At 43.0% G+C, this 22,213-nt stretch overlaps 1 protein-coding gene across 7 annotated transcripts in view; it reads left to right on the top strand.

The window, feature by feature from the left end:
• Positions 1–20,918, top strand: part of SLC26A7 (solute carrier family 26 member 7) — a 172,184-nt gene extending 151,266 nt beyond the window's left edge. For all 7 annotated transcript variants that reach the window (XM_075920400.1, XM_075920402.1, XM_075920401.1 and 4 more), the window contains 4 exons: positions 7,587–7,690; positions 8,549–8,603; positions 8,690–8,793; positions 14,096–20,918. In XM_075920400.1, the coding sequence (XP_075776515.1) occupies positions 7,587–7,690; positions 8,549–8,603; positions 8,690–8,793; positions 14,096–14,131 (299 nt within the window). In that variant the 3' untranslated portion in view covers positions 14,132–20,918. The remainder of the gene's footprint in view (positions 1–7,586; positions 7,691–8,548; positions 8,604–8,689; positions 8,794–14,095) is intronic.
• Positions 20,919–22,213: the final 1,295 nt, after the last annotated feature.

Raw genomic sequence — 22,213 nt, 5'->3', positions numbered from 1 at the left:
ACTTCAGTCCTGGGAGGAGAAATTCAGGTTATAGGCCCCTGTCTGGGATGGAAACCCTAGGGTTTAAACCCATGTGTTTCACGTTTTGGCCTTTCTACCTAGGGCAGTGGAGCCTGGTGGGTGCTGGCTTCATTCATCCCTCCAGGGATTGCATAGTAATTTTTGTTGTGAGAAAGGTCATGGTGCAATGAATTTTGAGAGATCCTGATCTAGACCACCTTTGGCACGTATTTGTCCAACTTGGTGTTAAGAGTTTCCAATGATGGTGACTCCACAGTCTCCCTTGGGAGACTATATCTGAGCTTATTGACCCTTACAGTTTGGATATTAGCGGAAAAAAATCTCACTTACTGGAAATTAAGCCCTTCTTATCCTCCCTTCAATGGGTATGGAGGACAATTGGTCACCATCCTCTCATAACAGCCCTTAACATATTGGAAGACTGTTACTGGGTTTCCTTCAGTCTTCTCAAAACAAAGCATTCTTTCTCTCTCTCTCTAATCTTTTATCATAGGTCAGGTTTTCTAAACCTTTTTATCTTTATTGTTGCTCTCCTCTGAACTCTTTCCAATTTATCCCACATCTGAAATCTGGTGCTCAGAATTGCACACTGCTCAAGCTGGAGCCTCACCAGAACCAAGCAGAGCAGGACATGTACCTTCTGTGTCTTCCATACAATGCTCCTGTTAATATACCCTGGAATCATACTAACCGTTTTTTTTTTTGCAGCTACAGCATATTGATGACTAGTATTCAGTCCCAGATCCTTGTCCGCAGTTGTCAGGGCTGTTCCCCACTCTGGCACTCCAAGTACCAAAGTGAGGGCCTGCAAAGATCTTAAATACCTCTATAGGCTTTGCCCTCAATATACTCCCCAGAGTCACAGTTGCACTGGCTCTGAGTAAAAAAACCCCAAAGCTGCCACCATCAAGTGATTTCACCCTAAAAAACAAGAGGGAACACTGAACTTCCTTCCCCAGGGGGTGCCCCAAGCTCTTTTGCCCCAAAAGAGCTTGAAAGAAGAAAAGAAACAAGCTGTAGTCTCTGGTAGCTCATATTAGGCAGGCACACCAAGAAACCAGAATGAAATCATCACCTTAAAAAAGTGATTTTTATTAACAAAACAAAAGATATACTTGATTGCTAGGTGTTACAGAGCAACTAAGTAAAATAAATTAAAACCCAGAGAAAATCTCTGGGAACAACTCTTAGGGTATGTCTACACTACAGCACTAATTCGAACTAACTTAATTCGAATTAGTTAATTCGAACTAAGCTAATTTGAACTAGTGCATCTAGACCTAAAAACTAGTTCGAATTAGCGTTTTGCTAATTCAAACTAGCATGTCCACACTGAGTGGACCCTGAACCGGGGTTAAGGATGGCCGGAAGCAGTGCCGGCAGGGCATCAGATTAGGACTTAGAGAGTGGAGCTGCTGTCTCAGGCTAGCCGAGGGCTGTGCTTAAAGGGACCCGACCCCCCACCCTGGACAGACAGTTCTCAGGGGTTCCCCGCTCATTTGTCTAACTCGATGAGGGACAGCAAAGCAGTCCTGACTTGGAGTGCCCTGAGTGCCCACACTCAGCACATCACAGCACTCGGCCATCAGCCCGGCTGCACTTGCCGCATGCTGCCATCCGGGAAGGGGGGTCAATCTGGGGGCTGCAGAAGAGCTTCCACCCCGAGGAGCCCTCAGAGCCACCCCAGTCCTCCCCATCGGGGGCTCGTACCCCATTCCTCCCTCACCTCCTTCTACTTACCCCTCTCTAGCCCCCCTTCCTGATGTACAAAATAAAGGACACTCTCTTTATTGAAAATAGGAACTCTCTTTATTGAACAAAACTCGGGGAGACTGGGAAAAGGAGGTGGGAGGGGGAAGAGAGAGGGTGGGAGAAGGGAAGGCAACTAAAATGATCAGGGGTTTGGAACAGGTCCCATATGAAGAGAGGCTAAAGAGACTGGGACTTCTCAGCTTAGAAAAGAGGAGACTGAGGGGGGATATAATAGAGGTCTATAAAAGCACGAGTGGTGTGGAGAGGGTGCATAAAGAAAAGTTTTTTATTAGTTCCCATAATAGAAGGACTAGAGGACACCAAATGAAATGAATAGGTAGCAGGCTTCAAACTAATAACAGAAAGTTCTTCTTCACAAAGCAAATAGTCAACCTGTGGAACTCATTGCTGCAGGAGGCAGTGAAGGCTACAACTAGAACAGAGTTTAAAGAGAAGTGAGATAAAGTCATGGAGGTTGGGTCTATGGAGTGCTATTAGCCAGAGGGTAGAAATGGTGTCCCTGGCCTCTGTTTGTGGAAGGCTGGAGATGGATGGCACAAGACAAATGGCTTGGTCATTGTCTTGGGTCCATCCCCTCCAGGGTCCCTAGTGTCATTGTCTTCGGTCCATCCACTCCAGGGACCACCTTGATTTTCATGCACACCTGCTCCTGGGTGGCCAGGCTGGCAGCTATTCTGCCCTAGATTGCCACTTTCCTGTGCCTAGTGTGGAGATCGTGGATGAGGTCCACGATGTCTGCACTAGACCATGCGGGCGCCCGCCTTTTGCGGACCTGGGCAGGCTCCCGGGAGCCGCCAGCCTTGTCCCGGGAAGAGGCGGAGGACTGGGTGGCAGCGGGTGGCTGGCTCGAGCCGTGCCAGGTGCAGGGTCTGCTGGCTGGGTGCTGGCAGGCTTGCACCTGTCACGGGCACTGTAGCCAGCCCGTGCCCCTTTAAGGGCTCCGGGCCGGGAGGGGGGCAGAAGAGTTTCCCTGGTGGTGCCCAGAGTGGCCACCAGGGAAAGCTGGGGAGGGCTAGCCTCCCACTAGTTCGAATTAAGTGGCTACACAGCCCTTATTTCGAACTAGTTAATTCGAACTAGGCGTTAGTCCTCGTGGAATGAGGTTTACCTAGTTCGAATTAAGCACTCCGCTAGTTCAAATTAAGTTCGAACTAGCGGTTTGCTAGTGTAGCGCCTATCAAAGTTAATTCAAACTAACGTCTGTTAATTCGAATTAACTTTGTAGTGTAGACATAGCCTTAGGAAGTCAATGAGGAAGAGAAGGCATGGATTCACACAGAGATGTTTAAACCAAACAACTAAAATAAAGAAAAATACTCTGATCATGACCAAATCACATTTTCCCCTTATTTATTCATGATCCCTTCCTGGTTCGGTCCACTTCCATGCCCCAAATTCCTTGGAGGTATGATAGTCCTGCCTGAGTTTAAATCATTCTGTGTCTCTGGACTCCTGGCTTAACTTCCCCACACAAAGAAAGCAGGCAGGGTATCTTATATAAATTTCCGCACTGTATCCCCATTGGTTCTTCTGGTCCCCTGCCAACAACCTTGCTAGCTACCTGAGTTTAACCCCTTAGTCACCGGGTGCTAGCCAGCACTACTCCTATCCATCACAACCATACTGCCAGCTAGCCAGTTATTCCTCATTTTGCAATTGCGCATTTGATTTTTCTTCATAAGTGATGTACTTTGTTACTTGTCTTTATTGAATTCAGACCACTTCTTCTATTTGTCAAGTCATTTTGAATTTTAAACCTCTCCTCCAAAGTGCTTCCAACTCCTTCCAGCTTGTGTCATTTTCAAATTGTATAAGCATGTTCTCTACTCTGTTATGCAAGTAATTAATGAGCTAACATTGCACGAGGACCAACAGTGCCATTTTCCCCACAATACTCTGTCCATCTTCGTTAACTTTATTTTGAGAGCCTCCTTGTAGAGATGAGAATACCCATTTCATTCTACATCCATTTAGTTCTTGGACTCCTTTCTGAGATTGCCAAGAAGGGATCTGGCAGACAGATTTCTTCTTGAGATAGGACTTCTGAGGTGTGATGGCAGTACATATAGTCAGACCTGAGCTAAGTTGGTCAAGCTAGCTGGAATAACAAAGAGAGCACCTGTACTGCTAGTGGCTCCCTGCTATTTTGATTCAAGCTGGCTAGATCAAAGCTAGCCTGGGTATGTCTGTAAGTGCTGCAGTCACCTCTCTGATCCAGTGTATACATATTCAGCAAACCACCCCAGGACAGTGAGTTAAATGATTACTGCTCTGGTCCAGATTTGATCTAGTGGCCTGAATTCCTTCAGCCTCTCAACTGAAATACAAATATTGAATGGACAGCCTTTTCAGATAAAATAAGGAAATAGCATAGTTGTATGCCCTGGTTGTGTAATTAGCTCTGCATCATGTGGGCCCCTGTGTCCACTCAGAGGTCACTGCAGGACTGGAACCTCAGAGTACAAGACTGAAAAGTACAAAAGGACTAAAACTCTATTAAAACTTTATGACTTTTAAAGCCATTTGCAATAAAAGCAAAGAATGTAGATTGAAATTACCAGTGGTACCTTCCCTCAGCATATGGTATACACTAAAGGTTTGTTTTTATGTAAGATTTAAAATGCATACCACACCTCATAAAATGCCAGATGATAGTGCATACATTCATATGGGGTACCCAAAGTTACCTCTTTCAGGCTCGACTTCTTATGGGTGACCTCAAGCATGGAAGGAGTTCATATATTAAGTCTATTGTAAAAAGCTTGTTAGCATTTAGCCTATGGAAGAAAACTTGAATTTGGGCAATTATTTGCCTGTTATTAACTATTAACCCTTATTAACTATGTTTATGATGTTTATATTGTATGAAAATGTTTTATTTGGGGCGACTACGTGCATAGATACAGCCGTAAAGCATAGCACTGTGAGAACTTCTCGTAAAGACTATAAAGTACAGTACTAGTACTTCTCCAAAAGCTCAGTGTGAAGTGCAGCTTTAACTGATTCTTCACAGTGTGTACAGTTTGCCTCCATGCTGACAGCTATCACCAGACCCGCTTAGATGTTCTGCTTAGATCATACTTCAGCCCTGTTGTGAGGATTTAAATGGTGCATAGTCCTCCTTGTGCTCCATCTCTGCACAACAGTGAATTTCATTTGGGAGTTCATTTCAAGTAGGAAAAAAAAAGGAGACTCCCACTTCTGGAAACCAACATATCAGCAGAGTGTCTTGGAGCATTAGAATAAGCACGAACAAGAATCTCAAAGTTATTCAAAGAGATATGTGCCTGGAATGCAGTTGTGGATGTTTGTAATTATATTGCTAACCTTGGGTCTGCATTTTGTTTTTTAAACGCTGAGTATCATGCTGAGAAGAGCCATGGAAAGAAGGCACATTATCACTGCCTCAGTTCCTCCCTCATCCCTTTTTACTTGAGGAGCATTTTGTAGCAGCAGCAAATTGTGACATCGCTGTGCCCACTCAGTTGTGCCAGCTAGTGAACAGGGGAGGGAGTCAAAGCCAATGATCCAGCAATGCCCTGCCTCTCCTTACCCATCCCCTTCCCGGCTACTCTGAAAGGGTACATCTACACTGCATCCCTAGTTCAGACTAGGGATGCAAATGGAGACGACCGAAGTAGTTAATGAAGCGGGGATTTAAATATCCTGCGCTTCATTAACATGATCTCGCCGGTGCGCTAGTTCGAATCACAGCTGATTCGAACCAGGAAGTGTGTGCAAAAAATGAGGAGTAATGTTAGTTCAGGCTAAGGGCTCAAAAAATTAGGAGTAACGTTAGTTCGGGCTAAGGGCTTTAGTCCGAACTAACGCGTCCCGGCGTGCACTTCCTGGTTCGAATCAGCTGTGATTCGAACTAGCGCGCCGGCGAGATCATGTTAATGAAGCGTGGGATATTTAAATCCCCACTTCATTAACTACTTTGGTCATCTCCATTTGCATCCCTAGTCCGAACTAGGGATGCAGTGTAGATGTACCCAAAGGGAGTAAATGTGTGCTCTATGCCCAGTCCTCTATGTGGCTCATATGGGGGATAAGGAAGGCTAAAGGAATTCTTACTTATTCTGACTCCTTCACTCCCCTGTGCTGCTATGCAGCCTCAGTCCCAGTCTAGCTCTAAGTAGTATATGTTGTTTGCCTTCACATATATAAAGTCTGGCGTGTGATTGGTTTAATAAATAAAAATAAACCGTAACTTTTCTTCACATCACACAGCTAAATTCAGTTGTGGCCTAAGCAGCTAAGTGATGCTCCCATAGCAAAGAGGTATTCTTGGCTTTGATAACATTTTGTCTTTTTTGCTTCTATTGTGTATGTATTAAAAGCAATCAAGATTCAACAAAGGTTTGTTGAACTTGATCTTTGAACTGTTAACATTTATTTAAGCAAGGCACTACCCATGCAGAAAATCAGATCTCAAATAGTCTCAAAGAGGTCTCTTCCCATTCCAAATTTCCTGATCTCTCATTTTCTTTCTAAATAAAGGGTATATTTGGAAAACAATGAAGGTGCTGCAGGAAAGACAGCAGTGAAACTGCTTGGCAGTCGTCATAAATCCTCTCTGGGTTTCCATAGCTGTAGCGTCAGGCAGGGGCTTGCTCTTGAAATTCTTTATTTTCTTTGCAATGTATTTATGAATATACAGCTAAATAAGCCAGTAAACCCTGGAGCCACAAGTCCGAAAGCCTGTGGGTCTTAGACTACCCACAGGATGGAATTAGTGCCAATATAAATCCACACTATGCTGGAACTTCTTAAGTCCTCTCATGAATTTTAAATCTCTTTATCTATTCTGTCAGAACTATTTAACTTAACCTGTCTTTATATTCAAACTTCCATCTTTTCTGGAGTGCTAGATATGGAAACTAGTTTTACAGTGAACATTGATCCACAGAATGGCATCAATAAATATTTTGTTTCCCACTTTTCTCCATTACAAAATCCCTAAAATAGTTGGTTCAGTCTGTAATCCAACAAAGCCATTAAACATGTGCTTGGTTCTAAATGTGTGTGTCATCCGTTTGACTCCAATGGGAGCACAAAGGGTAAGTCTATACAGGGCTGACAGCTCCGCAGCAGAGCCATGGCTGGCCTGGCTCAGCTCATTAGGTCCCTGCAAGGGTGTAAGGTCCCAGAACTCAGTGTCTAGTAGAGGCCCAGTTGTCTACAAAGCAATTTTTAGTCCCTCAGACATGAGTCTGTGAGCGCCAATCTGGGCCAGCCACATCTTTTTTTAATCCTGCGTAGCCATACTTAATAAGCCTATACACAAACAATTGCTGAAGGGTTTTGCTGGACTGGGACTTCAATCTCAGACTGATGTTTATTGGTTGATTTGAATATGTACAGCACTATATAACTGCTAATCACAGCGGCCATAAACTATTAAGTGATCCATTCCACCTCCTTGTGAATGTAGACTCATTCCCTGCATCTGTTGATCAGACTCGTTTTGAAATTCATGAGCAGAGGCTTTCTCCATTTCCCCAGGGAGACTATTCTACTATCTAATATTTTCCTTGGAAAGACATTCCCAGATATTCAGCCTAATTTCCCCTTTCTTAATTTCATCCTTTTATCCCAGTGATACTGCTTCACACCAGTTTTTTTCTGTGCACCTGAACTGAGCCCTTCCCTTGCTTGATATTTTCTCACTATATAACATAAAGTTTTGCAACATGGTATTTTCCATTTATTTTCAGAGAAATGTTAATATTCCTTTGGAGGTTTCCATAGGCATTTCACATTTAGCAATATTTCTGTCAAATGTACAGGTGAGCTGTCGTTACAGCCATGCACCAATGAGAGATGTGCTTTAATATTAGACTGCAGTGGTCTGACTTTCTTTGACTATACCGGAGTATCTGTGCTTCTTCAGGTATGTATATACATTTTATATATTCAGAATGGAAGCCAAAGCCATGTTCTCCTCACTCATGCAATTATAACCAATAGGATTACTTGTATGAGGAAGGTGATCTTAGATTTGATCCAGCAAATTCTGTTGGAAGCCCTGCTTAACATGGTAGAGTTCTGGCCCATGAAAGAATGGAGCCCATATGTACATAGCAGATGTGTCAAATTATATTAGTGATCATTCAGCTGTATTCAGTAGATCAGAAATTACTTTCCAAAAGCTAATTCCTGTTGGTGCTGTTGAGATTAAATTCAGTGGAAAATTAGCATGGCACAAACTGGTCCTAAATAATTTTGCTCTTCCATTTGACCTGCCAATTCTTGATCCATCAGGTTCTGGTTGTAATTTCTTAGCTGACCAATTATAATGTGGAATGGATACAGATGACCGTAGGACAGATCCAAGTTAAAGGAAACTTCCAAATGAGAATAAAGCTGCTGACCATAAGTTCTGGAACTAAGGTTATGGGGGTTGCTGCAGCCTCCACTGGCTTGAAGTGTTTTCCATTATCTAGGGTTTGCCGTTTGGTTCAATGATGCCCAGCAGCCCCACTATAAAAATTATTCCAGCAACCCTGAGTGGGAATGAAGGACTCTTCTGTTGTATTTAACTGTGTCATGTTAAACTAGGGAAATTACTGTATCAATAGCTTTACATTGTTAATATTATAGAATGCCTCCCTCTGGTGGCAGCTGTTGGTAACACTTTGAATATATTACAGCATGTTGCTTGTTTTGTTTATACATTATTTTGGGTATCTTATTCTCAGTTAATGCTTCAAACATTTTTGCAAAATCTTTAATGTTGTTGCTCCTTTAGATATATATGGATTTTAAGAACAGAAGTATCAACGTGTTGCTAGCACATTGTAAAGGCAAGTATCAGGCCACACACACATTTTAACTGTAGTTTAAATGTGCACATTATCTTTGTAATGTTTATATGTGTGTCTTATTACAGCTTCCTTGGTGAAAGCATTGCAGTACAGTGGGAATCTAGGATCAGAAAATCCTATCTTCTTTGACTCCATTTCCTCTGCAATTGGTGCCATTGATTTAAACAGGGTGAGTTGTAAAGCAGCCATTGATGAAATCCAGAAAGTTCAAAGGCTTGGTTTGTAAGTTTATGAAAATGTGTTACAGTGAAGAAGTTCCATACATCCAGTAACTCCTCTGGGCACAAACCTACCTTTCTACCAACCCTCCCTTACTCCAAACAACTCGCTTCTATTATTAATGTTTCATGTCCACAGGACTGGTGACTGGTGTTCCAGACTTGGGACTTTAGTTATCTGAGTCTCTCTTCACACCAGTCCCTCCCATTCCTTATGGACTGTGGCAGCTTTTTGTACTAGGTTCCGATGGCTTTATGATCTGAGGCATAATGTAGTTTAGGTAACAGCAAAACAGAGTTGCACAGGCACTACTGTGCCTCAGCTTGAATTTAAAAGGTGGGTGAAGGATGAAAGACTGATGGGAGTGAGGAAACATAGAGAAGGAAGGAGCTTTTGTGAGAGTCTGCAGATGAGAGAACAGACGATTCTTGAAAGGCAGCAGAGACAGCTGTGTAGGGTGGGGAAGGGGAGGAAGGGAGGCTTGGTTCAGGGAAAAGGGTTGAAACTTGAACCAGTTTTTACTCGGTAAAAACCAGTTCTTCCTTGTTAAACAAAGTATAAAGCCTGCTCTCTGTTCAGAATATGAACAGTATAAACCTTTTTCATCGCAAAGCCCTTTTAACTGAGTGTACACTATAAACAGTGTGCTTTCCCACAGCTTGACTCAGGAATACAGAGATGGCAAGAAGCCTATTTAGAGCTGCCTCCAAGAAAGATTAAACTAGTCAGTGGTCTGGGTATTTGTCTGTTGCTATAAACAGGCACATTCTTCTAATTAGGTTAGAAATGCCTCCTGTCTGTCCTCTGCCAACAAAATCCCTCTTTGTTGATTCACCCAGTTAAGGTGCATTGGAGATGCAGTGTGGTGAATTACAGAATGAGAGACATATGTTCAGTTCACTGTGTTTTCTCACCATTGTACACTCAGAACTAGAACCACTTGTAGCGAAGTAGGAGACTTGGGGGACAAAAATGGTGGACCTCTATGTTGCTGATTGGGTCTGTTACTTGTTATTTTTTCTGGTTTTGGATTTAATATGAGTGTTATAAGAACATAAAAACACACACGCTAGGCCAGACCAATGGTCCGTCTACCTCAGTCTTCTGGCATCGGTCAGTGCCACATGCTTCAGAGGGAATGAACAGTCAGTGAGTGATCCATTCCCTGTCAGTAAGTCCCAACTTCTGGCAGTCAGAGCCTTTGGCCAGGGCTGGACAGAGGCATGGGCTAGCCAGGAAGCTGCCCAGAGCGCCAATCGATGGGGGGCGCCTGATGGCAGCTGTAAGCGTCGCGCGGCGTCCCTTACAGCTGTCATCAGGTGCTGCGTGCCCGGCTCCTACAGAGCCGGCCTGCCCGCATCCCCACGGCGCCAGCCAGCAGTGCCCTTCCCCTCCACAGCTGCGGGGCCCTACACAGCCCGGCACGCTCGCCAGCAGCAACAGCTGGGCCAGACTGGGCCATGCTTGCGCTGTGCGCCCTAGGGGCAGGCTCCGGGCTGCGTGCCAGCGGCCATAGCTGGGCCGCGCATGCACCATGCGCCCCAGGGGCGGGACTGCGCACCTTAAGGGGGTGGGCCCGCTCCCCATGGGCGGGCCCACGCATGTGCCATGCGCCCGGGGGGCAGTGCCGCACGCCCGTGCCTGGGGCGCCAGAATACCTCGGGCCAGCTCTGCCTATGGCAAGGGCCTTTAGGCCAGGTCTACACTAGAGGAGAAAATCAATGAAAGATGCACAACTCCAGCTATGTGAATTGCATAGCTGGAGTTGACAAATCTTGAATTAATTTTGTGGGGTGGCCCAACAGTGGGAGGTTGATGGAAGAAACTCTTCCATCAACGTCCTTACTTTTGCAGCAGCAAGGATTACCGGCACCAATAGGGGTGCCCTCAGTGTTCAGGTTAGCAGGTCTTTACTAGACCCACTAAATTGAATGCCTGAAAATCGATCGCTGCAGCATCGATCTTCCCCCAAGTAGAGATGTGATCTGAGCAAATGTTCTTAAGCAGAGTAAGCAGTCACAGGATAAGGGAGAAAGTCCTCTCATGGGTCAGAACTGGTTAAAGATAAGAAACAAAGTGTATGAATAAAAAGTCAGTTTTCACAATGGAGTCCTCCAAGAATCTGTATTGGGCCTGCTGCTGTTCACTATATGCATCGACCTGAAAAAGGATAAGCACTGAGATGGCAGAGTTTGCAGATGATACAAAATTACTTAAAATGGTTAAGTCCAAGCTGGTTAAGAAGAGTTACTGTTACAAAATTCACTGCTGAAAAATGCAAAGTGTAGGTTGGACCTCTCTCATCTCACACCCTGGGGACCTGACTGGTTCTGGATGAGGGATATTTCTGGACCAGAGGAGATCATTTCAGGCCCCCTGCTGCCATCCCTTCCACAACCCCATGGACTTCCTGCTCCCCCCTGCAGCTCAACTGAGCCGCACATGAGCGCCTGGCCCCTCTTCAGCCCAGCTGAGCCATGTGCCAGCTCCTGGCACTTCCACCCCTGAAGCCCAGCTGAGCCGTGCACTGGTTTCTGGCACTCCCCACCCCCCGTCCCTGCAGCCCAGCTGAACTACATGTCAACTCCCTGCTCCCCCCTTTGCAGCCCAATTGAGCCACGCTGGCTCTTGGCTCCCCCCCTTCGCAGCCCAACAGAGTCATACTTCAGCTCCCAGGCCCCCACCACTTTGCAGCGCAACAGGATTCTCTGATCCTGGAATATCTGTGGACATGCCAGACCACGGATGTTGCCTGACCAGAGAATCCCGGACTTTAGTGGTGCAACCTGTAATGTACATTGGAAAACATAATCCCATATCCATACAAAATGATGGGATCTAAATTAGCTTTTAGTATTCAGGAAAGAAGCTCTAGGGAGTCATTGTGGATGGGGTTCTCTGCTTTTTTTGACTGCCATTGCATACAGAACAGAGGTTCACAAACACCATGTTAGTAGCCATTAGAAAAGGGATAAATAATAAGATAGAAAATATCAGAATTCCAGTATGTACTTTCAAACTTTGGTGCTGTGTGCAATTCTGGCTGTCCTAGTTTATGAAAGATGCATTAGAATTGGAAAAAGTACAGAGAAGGGCAAGAAAAAATGATTAGGGGCATGGAGCAGAGAGAGATTAAAAAGACTTAAGATTCTTCCTCTTACAGACTAGATGACTAAGGGAGGATATGGAAAAAGTCTATAAAACCATGACTGGTGTGCAGAAAAGGAATAAGGAAGTATTATTTATCCCTTCACAGAACACAAGAACCAGGGGTAAGCCAGTGAAATGAATAAGCACCAAGTTTAAAACAAATATAAGGAAGTACTTCACACGCTATAGAGCCAACCTTGCCAGGAGATGCTGTGAAGGCCAAAAATATAACTGGGTTAAAAAAAGAATTAGAAAATTTTCTGGAAGGTAGGTCCATCAATAGCTATTAGCCAAGATGGTCAGAGAGTGCAACCTTCCTGCTCTAAGTTAAAATTATAAAGGCAAATGCTTTGTACTTTCATAGCAACATTGATCTCAAGCTCTCCAAATGGTTCAACAGTAATTAAACCTCACAAAAGTCTTTAGTGTTATTTCCATGTGATGTGTAGGGAAACTGAAGCACAGAGAGGTCACTGGACTTGTTCAGAACCACAGAGGCAAGCTGGGAGCAGAGCCCTGGAATCTTGATGTCCAGTGCCCACCTACCTCTAGTGGTTCTGCAAAATGCAAAAGTTTCTGAGGTGCCTTAAAAAGCTTGAGTGGGCCTCCAGAAATGTGTATCCTAGACACACTTCCCAATGTGATCCAGGAATTGATTTCTGTTACCTATTTCCACCACGTCATCTGGGGCTGCTGGTGACCACTCATTTGTCCTTCCTATAAAAGGGATTATCTTCCCAAACTGACTGACTGACATTTGCCCAGATGTTCACTTTTCAGCTCTTCCTTTCTCCCAATCACCTGCTTTCCCTGCATTTGTTAGAATCCCCTAGACCTTCAGTGCTATTTGCTTAGTCAACCATTCCCTTCTCCCCTGGGAGCCAGCTGCACCATGGCCATTAGCATTACTGACACTATTAAAAACAGTGTTTTCCAAATGGATCCTATGAATTTACTACAGTGTTATTTCCCATTTTATATAGAGGAAAATGGTGGCAGCTACTGGTAACTGTTGGCAACTATTACATTTTGTAATATTTCTCACACTTAAGTGTACTTCATGGATCATTTCATGCCTAGGTACTACCCCAAGGTGTGTAAAATCACTGTGTGACATAGTAGAATTCATCACAGTCAGGTATGAATCACAGCAGAGAGAAGAAATAGTATGGAATACAAGAGATAGTTCTTGAGGAAATGGGGCTGGGGTATAGAGTGACAGGAAGGACACATTATGGGCAAGTAGAAATGTTGAAAGGTGTTAGATTAGATTGACCCTCATGCATTAGTTAAGGGATCTTCACCTTCCTTCCTCTACCCATCCTTCTGAGCAAGGAACAGAGCCAGTTAAAAATTGCCCAGACAAGCCCAAGGAATTATCCTGTGCATCATTGGGTTTGGAAAAAGATCAGATCTCATGAGACACAATCCCTCCCTAGGATCTGGCAGAGCATTCCAACTATGCACGCATGCCTGCGCGCACGCACACACTCACATACACACATGCAGTCACTGAATGCTGCTGGCCCATTATACTTAACTTGTGTGAAGAATTTGCAAACCTCAATAGAGAAAGTTCACTTTACTGGAATTAGGTTTCCTGATATATTTCTTGTTCTCAGTACTCCTTGGGAAGGGAGAAGAAGGCAGAGAAGTACTAAGGGGCAGGGTGAGAATGGACATGAGGAAGACACTGCTGGAAATAAAGTAGAGGGAGCTCTTCCTGATGGAGTCCAGTGATGTTCCATTTTAAGCTTGAATCTCTCTGCAGGAGAGAACAGTCTTGCACTGACCGGGAGGTGGAGAGGCAGCCACAATGGTTACCTTCCACAGCAAACTTTTTCATTCTAAAATAGCAAGGCTCTTCTATATATATCTGGTTTCCAGAGGTAACGTCTCACTCTCTATTAATGACACCAGTGGGTTTGTGGCTCATCTGTTGTTTTGTTTATAATGAGGATGAGCTGTATAGATTTGGGATTTATCTCTTTGCAGTGCTTGATGTAGATTTTAAAATTAGGTATTTGCTTTTCTGCTCTTTCATGATGATGATTTGGCCATATGTGATGATAGAGTGAATCTTTCTGTTTCTTCAATTTTAGAATTTCAGCAAACTCAGTGATCACAGTGAAGTGTGAAGTTGACACGACAAAGGATGGATATTTTGATCTGCTAACACACAGACTGACCTATTCCTTTTTATTTTTCCTAACATCTTTTCCCATGAGATCATGTAGGTAGCATTTTGTATGCCAAATATGTTTAATAGACTCAGTAATGTCAAAGGGTTGCCAAAGATTTCTCCTCAGCTACCACTTCTGAGAGAGTGTTTGTGCAATGGATTGTTCTCTTGTGAATATATATATAATATTTTTGTACACAGTTAGTTACACAGTATTAGAAAGCAGACATGGGAATATCGACTTTTTATTACAGTGATTTATATTGTTTTAGCTCATTCTATAGTAACTTAATTTGTAATGCACAACTATAGTTTTGTGCATGGAAGAATAAGATGTTCTGAAATCTTGCAAATGATCTACACAAGCGACTGTTTGCTGTATACACAGCATTCCGTATACAAAACCAAATTTTGTTTTAAATATCTGCTTTAATCCTTTTCTTCTCAAAACCAACCACATGCATAGCAACATCGTATTGCTTAACCCTCTGCATCTAACCCAGTCCTGGATTTCTTGCCCACATAACCCTTGTATACTATTTAATGCCCAGTGGGAAGTATACTGGCTTAAAGTGGAGCCAGTGACTATTACAGCTAGCTATTTTGTTAAAGCAAAGGAGTTCTTTAGCTCAAGTGAAAGAAGAGATTTTTGCTTTTGTTTCTAATGGTCCCAGGTTTGACTCTCGCTGATGTGTGTGGAGTCTGCATATGTATGTGACCTTGGCTCAAAACATAATCTTAGGCCCAAGAATATTACGAGCCTCATTCTCAATTTCTGTAAATCCACTTAGCTCAACTGGCTGTAATGGAACGGCACAAATTTACACCACATGAAGATCCGTCCAACACATGAATCATGGGACAGATTTTCAAAGTGGACCTAAACTGTGCATGTGGGACATATATTTTAGTGTGCAAATGGACAATGGAACATGCAGGTGGGATAATGGTGTAGTCAGCTACCCAACTGTACATGCCAATGTGGATCTTGTAGCTAGAAAAAGATTAATTAACATTTGGTAGGCAGAAATTTTAAAGTTTGTCCTTGTAAATTCTGGGCCAGATTTGCCAGAGTAAATCAGTGTGCTCTGCAGTGGGGTGAAGCAGCCAGAGTGCACAGCTTAATCGGCCCCTTTGTAGAATTGAGCAATTGCCCTAATTTATTATTGATTTTTTGATTAAAAATGAAGTGATTACTAGAGTGCACTCAAGGCTATGTGTTATCTTCTCCTTGCTTTCTAGTGATAAATATTATCATTAAATTAACCCCTAGAAGTATTCCAAAATAAGGCAAGATGACTCGTTGTAGCTAATTTTGAGGCACCGTCAGTGCTTTATTTACACTTTATGTGGTCCATTTGAATCTGACTTGCCATTTAATCAGAACTACTGAAGTCTGTAGATTATCAGTTCCAAATCACAGAGACAACACCTACTGTTTGCTTTTCAGGTGGTTCGTTTAATTGTAATGAACTAGATCAGCAATGGGCAACCTAAGCTCGTAAGGGAGCTGCAGAGTGGGCCTCCTTCATGTCAGTGGGCTGCAATGTTGTCATAACCAAGATGGTTTCTCAGAAAAGAGTAGTTTTGCTAATGGCGCTTGCTTACTGAGAATTTGTGAGGTGCGCCGATTGAGCCATAGCAGCACTTTGATTGGCTGCAGAGGAAGCACATGGCTCTCTGTCGCTGTTGCGTGCAATCACCGCACGTCTCACTTCACATGCGCTTGCTTCACATGTGTGTCACTTCAGTTAAACCGTCAGGAAAAACCTATGCAGGCAGAAACCAGCAGAATCTGGCAATCCCTGCGCCTGGGCAACGGTAAACAAAATATCTTGTGGGCCACACACAGAACCCTGTTGGGTCGCATGTGGCCCTTGGGCTGCAGCTTGCCCACCACTGAATTAGTTGGTGTATATGTATCTGAGTGTTCCTTTACTGGATGGAATCACAGCTTCTCATGGGTATTGGTATCATGTGGGATTTCTTGATCTAGGAAACAACTGCACTAAAATGTGATGGTCAAGTAAGTTACATACCACAGCATGAGCCTACTTAAGAAAGAGAAAGCAAGAGGAAACGGGGGCTATATACCAGTATTTCCCTGCCTCCTTCCAAGCGGTGGATTCCTTCCCCTCCCTTTTTCACCCCGGCTTACGGAGATAGGGAGGGTGAGAGGGGAAGGAAGCAAGACACAGCTTCACTTCTAACAGTCATTAATCGGAGAACGGTAGTGTCAGGCTGCCCTATTTCAATGGAAGGGAATAGGCAAGATCAAAGTCAAGGCAGCCAGTTCCTGGCAGTGGAGTCTGGCTAGACTTTCCCTGCTACACCAACCCCAACCAGTAATCTCCAGCAGATGAGACAAGGGTATGTGTATATCACTGGTTCCTGACTCTCTATATGCCTATGCCAAGGATGGCTTTTCCCACCTATTTGTTCTGTCCCTTCACCTGATTAATAAGGATTTTGAGGAATGGAGGTGTTTAATTCTGTACTTCACAGGATGTAGGGGAATCCTGTAGTTATTTCTCTCACTGCCTTACAGATGGTCAGAAGTTTCTTAGACATAGTTAAGGTTGCATTTCTAAATGGCTTGTGAAGTGTTGATTAATAAATGTTTAAATCATGTTACAGGTGTGAATAGTATGCTCTACAGGTAGTTTTAAGTACATGAATGGAAGGTGTTATAGATGGTTACAAGAAACCTTTTTGCATTGTCTGTTATGCCCTTCCCCCTCCCTCCACCTGTTCCCTGGAGTGCCCCTCTACATTTATAAATAGTTTATAAAGAGTCTTTATAAACTATTTACTCACTGAGTACAGAGTTCATTTTCTGAGAACTTTAAAATAAATTGATTATTGGGCTTAACTTAGAAGACAATTAAAAAAAGAGGGTTATTTAAGAAATTCAGCACTCAGCATCAGACCATTTTTTGTCCTGAAGTAATAGAACAACAAATGTGCTCCAAACTTCCCTTATTGTTAAAACTCACTGAAATCTTCTGCATAAGCTTCATTTGAAAACATTGGGGAGGATTAATGGTCATTTCTTCTTGTTAGACTTCATAATTAAAAGATCCTCTTACATCAGGTGCCCACAAATATTCTACCACAGAGAATTCAACACAGAACTACCCTCTTTCAAAATAGTTTTCATTTCATTATTTTCAGTTGGACTGAGGTAATATCTTGCTGTATGTAGTGTTGTAGCTGTGTTAGTCACAGGATATTAGAGAAACAAGGTGTGTGAGATAATAGCCTTTCATAGACCAATTTCTATTGGTGAGAGAAACCAGCTTTCCAGCTACACAGAACTCTTTCTCAGGTCTGGGAAAGATACCCATAGGTACGTCTACACACTGCAGTTAAGACACCTGCCACCAGGGGCATAGTGAGGGGCAGCGGGGGGGAGGGCAGTTGCTCCCGGGCGTCATGCTAGAGTGAGTGCAGAGAGAATGGTGTGGGCGTGTCTGGGACCGACTGGCCCTGCCACTGCAGCTGCGGCCATGTCAGACCTGCCCATGCCATTCTCCCAGCACTTGCCCTAGCGTTGCACCCGGCGGGAACTGTCCCGTCCCCTCTCCCTTCGCTACACTGCTGCCTGCCACTGGCCCGCATGGGATGATCCAGGTTCATGGGGCTCAGGCTAAGTAGTTGTTTAATGGCAGTGTAGCTTTGTTTGAGCTTGGGCTGCACCCCTGGCTCTGGGACCCTCCTACCTCAGAGGGTCCTTCAGCAATGTTCTCTCTCGTTTCTTCCACCATGGGCAGAATAAATTGTATGTGCCCAGAGTGTCACAGCTAAATACAAGATTTAGCAGACAGTTTTGTGTAAGTAATTTGCACATATTTTAGGGGATCATTCAAAGTGAAGTGGCTCATTAGCATCTCTGTCTCTGTTGGCAGACTACGTCCCTCTGTTTGCAGAAGGATGTAAATGAGGCACTTTGAAAGTGCAAATGAAGCAGGGATTTAAATATCCTGCACTTCGTTTGCATAATTGCGTCATGGTACTCTTTCGAACAAGCGCCATTTTGAAAGTAAAACTGCGGTCTAGACAGGGTTCTTTCAAAAATGGCAGGCTTTTTCAAAAGATCCTGTACTCCTCATTTTTAGACCATGGTTTTACTGCCTAATGGTTCTTGTTCGAAAGAGCGCCATGATGCGATTATGCAAACGAAGTGCGAGATAGTTAAATCCCCGCTTCATTTGCACTTTTGAAGTGCCTCATTTACATCCCTCTGCTGACAGAGGAATGTAGTCTAGACACAGCGTATAAGCCATAGGATATGAAAGGAGCTAGCGGGTTACACATTGTTGTAATATGCCATAAATCCAATGTCTTTATTGAGAGCACGATTTGTAGTGTCTAGCAAAGTTATGAGTTTAAACTTCCAGGCTCATCTTTTGAAAGTGTTGTGCAGGTTTCCCTTGAGGATGAAGACAGATAAGGTCTGATATAGAATGATGGCTTTGTGCAGCATTTGCCCACCAGTGAAAGGGTGTTTTTGTCATTTCTTCGGATAACAACTACGACCCACATTCGGTGGGGGACCTCATCCTGAAGGAAACCCTTTTCTGGGCTGCAATCATCACCTTCCACCCCAATCACTTCTCCAAGTACATCTTCAGAAGCAAGCTGCCCATAGACCAGGACACACAAACTCAAAGTGGCAACAGGTCCTTCCGGAACATCAGATGCAAAACCTGCAGACCTAGCTACACTGCTACGGTGATCAACATCCACATTACACCTTTCAAGATTCATGGTCCCACACATTCATACCACAACATGTGGTGTGCCTCAACCAGTTTACTTAAAAACCCCCCAATAACAATCATGTGGGTGAAAGCAGGCAAAGTACTCTTGAATGAAAATTATACAGGAAAATTATAAAAGACAAAACCACCATATCACATATGGGTGAACACTTTTCGCAAGATGATCACTTAATACCTGACCAATCAGTTCTCAACCTTAAAGGAATCCTGCACAACATAGTCACTTTATTACAGATCATCAGCTTTTCCCTAGGCCACCTGGCAGGATGCTACAGAACTCAGACATAAGTGCTCATGAGCTTCAGTACAAGACTGAAAACTAGCTCCCCCAAGGTTATCCAGCTGATTCAACAGGGTATAGTGGATGAAATTCACCTCTACTCAGAGAGTCAGTACAAAGTCTGTGCACTATTTACTGACTTTTAGTGGCTTATTGGCCTTGTGCTAGCCAACTGCACCTGAATAATTTTGACCTAGTAGAACAAAAGGGACTCAGTTATTGTTTCCGTTAAACCAGGTAGTCGCCTTTCCATACTCCAGTCTTATCTGAACATCCCTGTAACACCCAGGGAACCTGCCACTGTTTAAAGTAATAAGGCTTTTAGACAGGTGAGATCTGGATGAATGAGTTTTTACTTGAGTCTCAGTGAAGACAGGATCCTGGGAGGTGCTGAGTTCCCTCAACTGCCATTCAAAGGCATTTCAAAGGAGCTGGGGTCCATAGGCTAGGGGAAGCATGATTACTGCTAAACAAGTAAAGGGGGCATATAGTACTGAAAGTAATCGGTGCTCTGGGTGCTAAGCACCTTTACAAATTAGGTCACTTATTTAGGTGTCTAAAGATTTAGATGCCCAACATTGCACTCCCAGGTCTCAAAGCAGTAGACCTAGACATCATGTAGCTTATGAAAATTGGTAGTACAGTATTCAGAGTTTTGGTATGTGACACTTTATACAAGGGCATTGACATATATTTGTTTTCAAGAGGAGGTTGGTATTTTCAGAGCTGTTATTTATTTGAACATTCATGATCTCCTTTTTAAGGCATGAATCCCAACCCCCCCATCGTCGGAATTATGACTTTCTCCTCTTAGAATGTGTCCATTGACACTTAACAGGTTTAAACTTCTACTTCTTAAAACATTAGTATCTCCCTCATTCCAAAACAAAGCAGTGAAGGTTAAAAAAAATAGAATTCAAAACCAGTGTTGAGAAACAAACATGGTGACAATTATAAATTAGGCATAAAATATGTAATAAGGGGAAGACGGTTAACATTATATTTATGCTAATTAAACACCCTTAATTTTCATCATATATCTTTCATTTTAAAGGTTATTGGCCCATATTCTATGATTCAATTGTCACAAGATCTGGCTTTAGCTACTCTGCCATAATTTATCTGACAGATCTATATGCTATAAATAAATAATGTAATGAGGAAAGGTATCTTCATTGTTTAATGAAAACCTTAATGTGTCAATAGTGTGTACAGATATTGTTTGACATTTACTGGTTACCAAAATAAATTAATGAATTGGTGAACATAGTGTGTGCCTTGAAAATAATGAACTCCTATGCTGGGAAGGATACTTCCCATTCTCTACAGAAAGTGCTCTCTCATAAATAAATGAATGAGTGCAGTCTGGATTTTTAAATGGTGCTTTTCTTATCATTAAGATGGATTTTTAGTAAATATCACATAATCTGCACATTCCCATATGTTTTACAATACATTTAACTGGGATTATTTTGTTTGTAATTTTTGTATTAGCCTATGCAACAATAAATTTATATGGAAATAAATTCAAACATGGGAATTTATAAGTGGAAGGTGAAAAATGTCCTCATTAGTTCAGTACTTAAAAGGTTTTACACTTTGCATTAAACACTCCATAATGATGTATGATGCTTTCTTTCGCTTCATTATGTATTAAATCTTACTAAGGAAGTAGAAGAGTTGCAGTATATCCAGAGAATCTGCTTTCTCATGGTTTCCAAGGAAACTCACTTGATAGATATTTCTTTCTACTTCCAAATAACCATGCACAGAAATCTTGGGACAAGATTTCAAAATGTGGTGTGTAGTTTATTCATGGACATGGTTTGCATATAGTCATTTGTATGCACCATTTTCTTTGCACTATTGCTTCTGTCTGCAGATGCCACAGACTGTATATGTAGTGTGTATATGCTATAGTGGCTTTCACAGAAAAAATATACCAAATGTGCATGGTATAAGTAGAGGCAAGTTTGAGATCCCTTTGAAAATTTGGCCCCTTCAGGCTAACTGCCTCATTTTCCATGCCCTTCAATTTCTGAAGGCATTTACTTTGAGGCAAAGTGAGTACAACATGCTGCCAAGCTGAGCTGGTGGTATTTTACACTCACTTTGCACAAGGTAAATGACTGCCAAGATATAATTAGTCTCTGCTTTTCTTCCTGTTACTAAAAGCCATTTTTGAGCTATGCTACACTAATAGACTCTGTTCAGCAAAATATAGGGGGGCTGTGGAGCCTAATGTTGATTCAGAAACTCAGATAATAAATTCATCATCATAACTTAGGCTGTACTTAGAGACTCCTCGCAAATGAAAAGACAAACATTTGAATTATACCACAACTTAGCCCCAATTATTCAGATGGCATTACAGCACCCAGTGAATAAAATACTGTCAGCCCTGGAACTCCCTCCCTGATACTGAATGTTGGTCTCTATGGCAGATCTGCTCAGCATGATGTGCAGACGCTATGAAATGTCAGGTTTTGTCTCATTTCTTCTTTAAAAGCTGAGGCACCATGACGGATCCACTCAAGCAATTGAGTCTTGTGTGTCTAGTTTCAACTGAAAAGCTGCTGAAGTGGCTGCTGTACTAATGCTGTCACAAGTGCGCTCTCAGGGACTACTTCTGCAGCTCCTTGGTCTACTTGACGACCTGTCTAAAGATGAAGCTCCCACAGGGTGCAGTCCTGTGTCACAGTTTGAAACAAAGCCAAGTCTTTGGCAATCTGGGACTCTTAAAGGTTCCACCATACTGACTCAAGCTGAGTCACATATCGCCTCACCTGCCCAATAGATCTCTGCCAGTCAATCCTCTTCCCACCGTTATCTCTTACTGACTGATAAAAGTTCTTGAGTGGTTGATAAAATGGGGCAGGGTGAATGAGTTATTCATTAAAGGTTCAGAAAACAGATTTTTATGAAGACTTGAGACCTGATTCTGCGCTCTCAGTGGTTTGTACTAGTCTGACTT

Source organism: Pelodiscus sinensis, chromosome 2, assembly GCF_049634645.1.
Source record: "Pelodiscus sinensis isolate JC-2024 chromosome 2, ASM4963464v1, whole genome shotgun sequence".
Classification (NCBI taxonomy): Eukaryota; Metazoa; Chordata; order Testudines; family Trionychidae; genus Pelodiscus; species Pelodiscus sinensis.
This window is presented reverse-complemented; position numbering and strand designations above follow the sequence as displayed.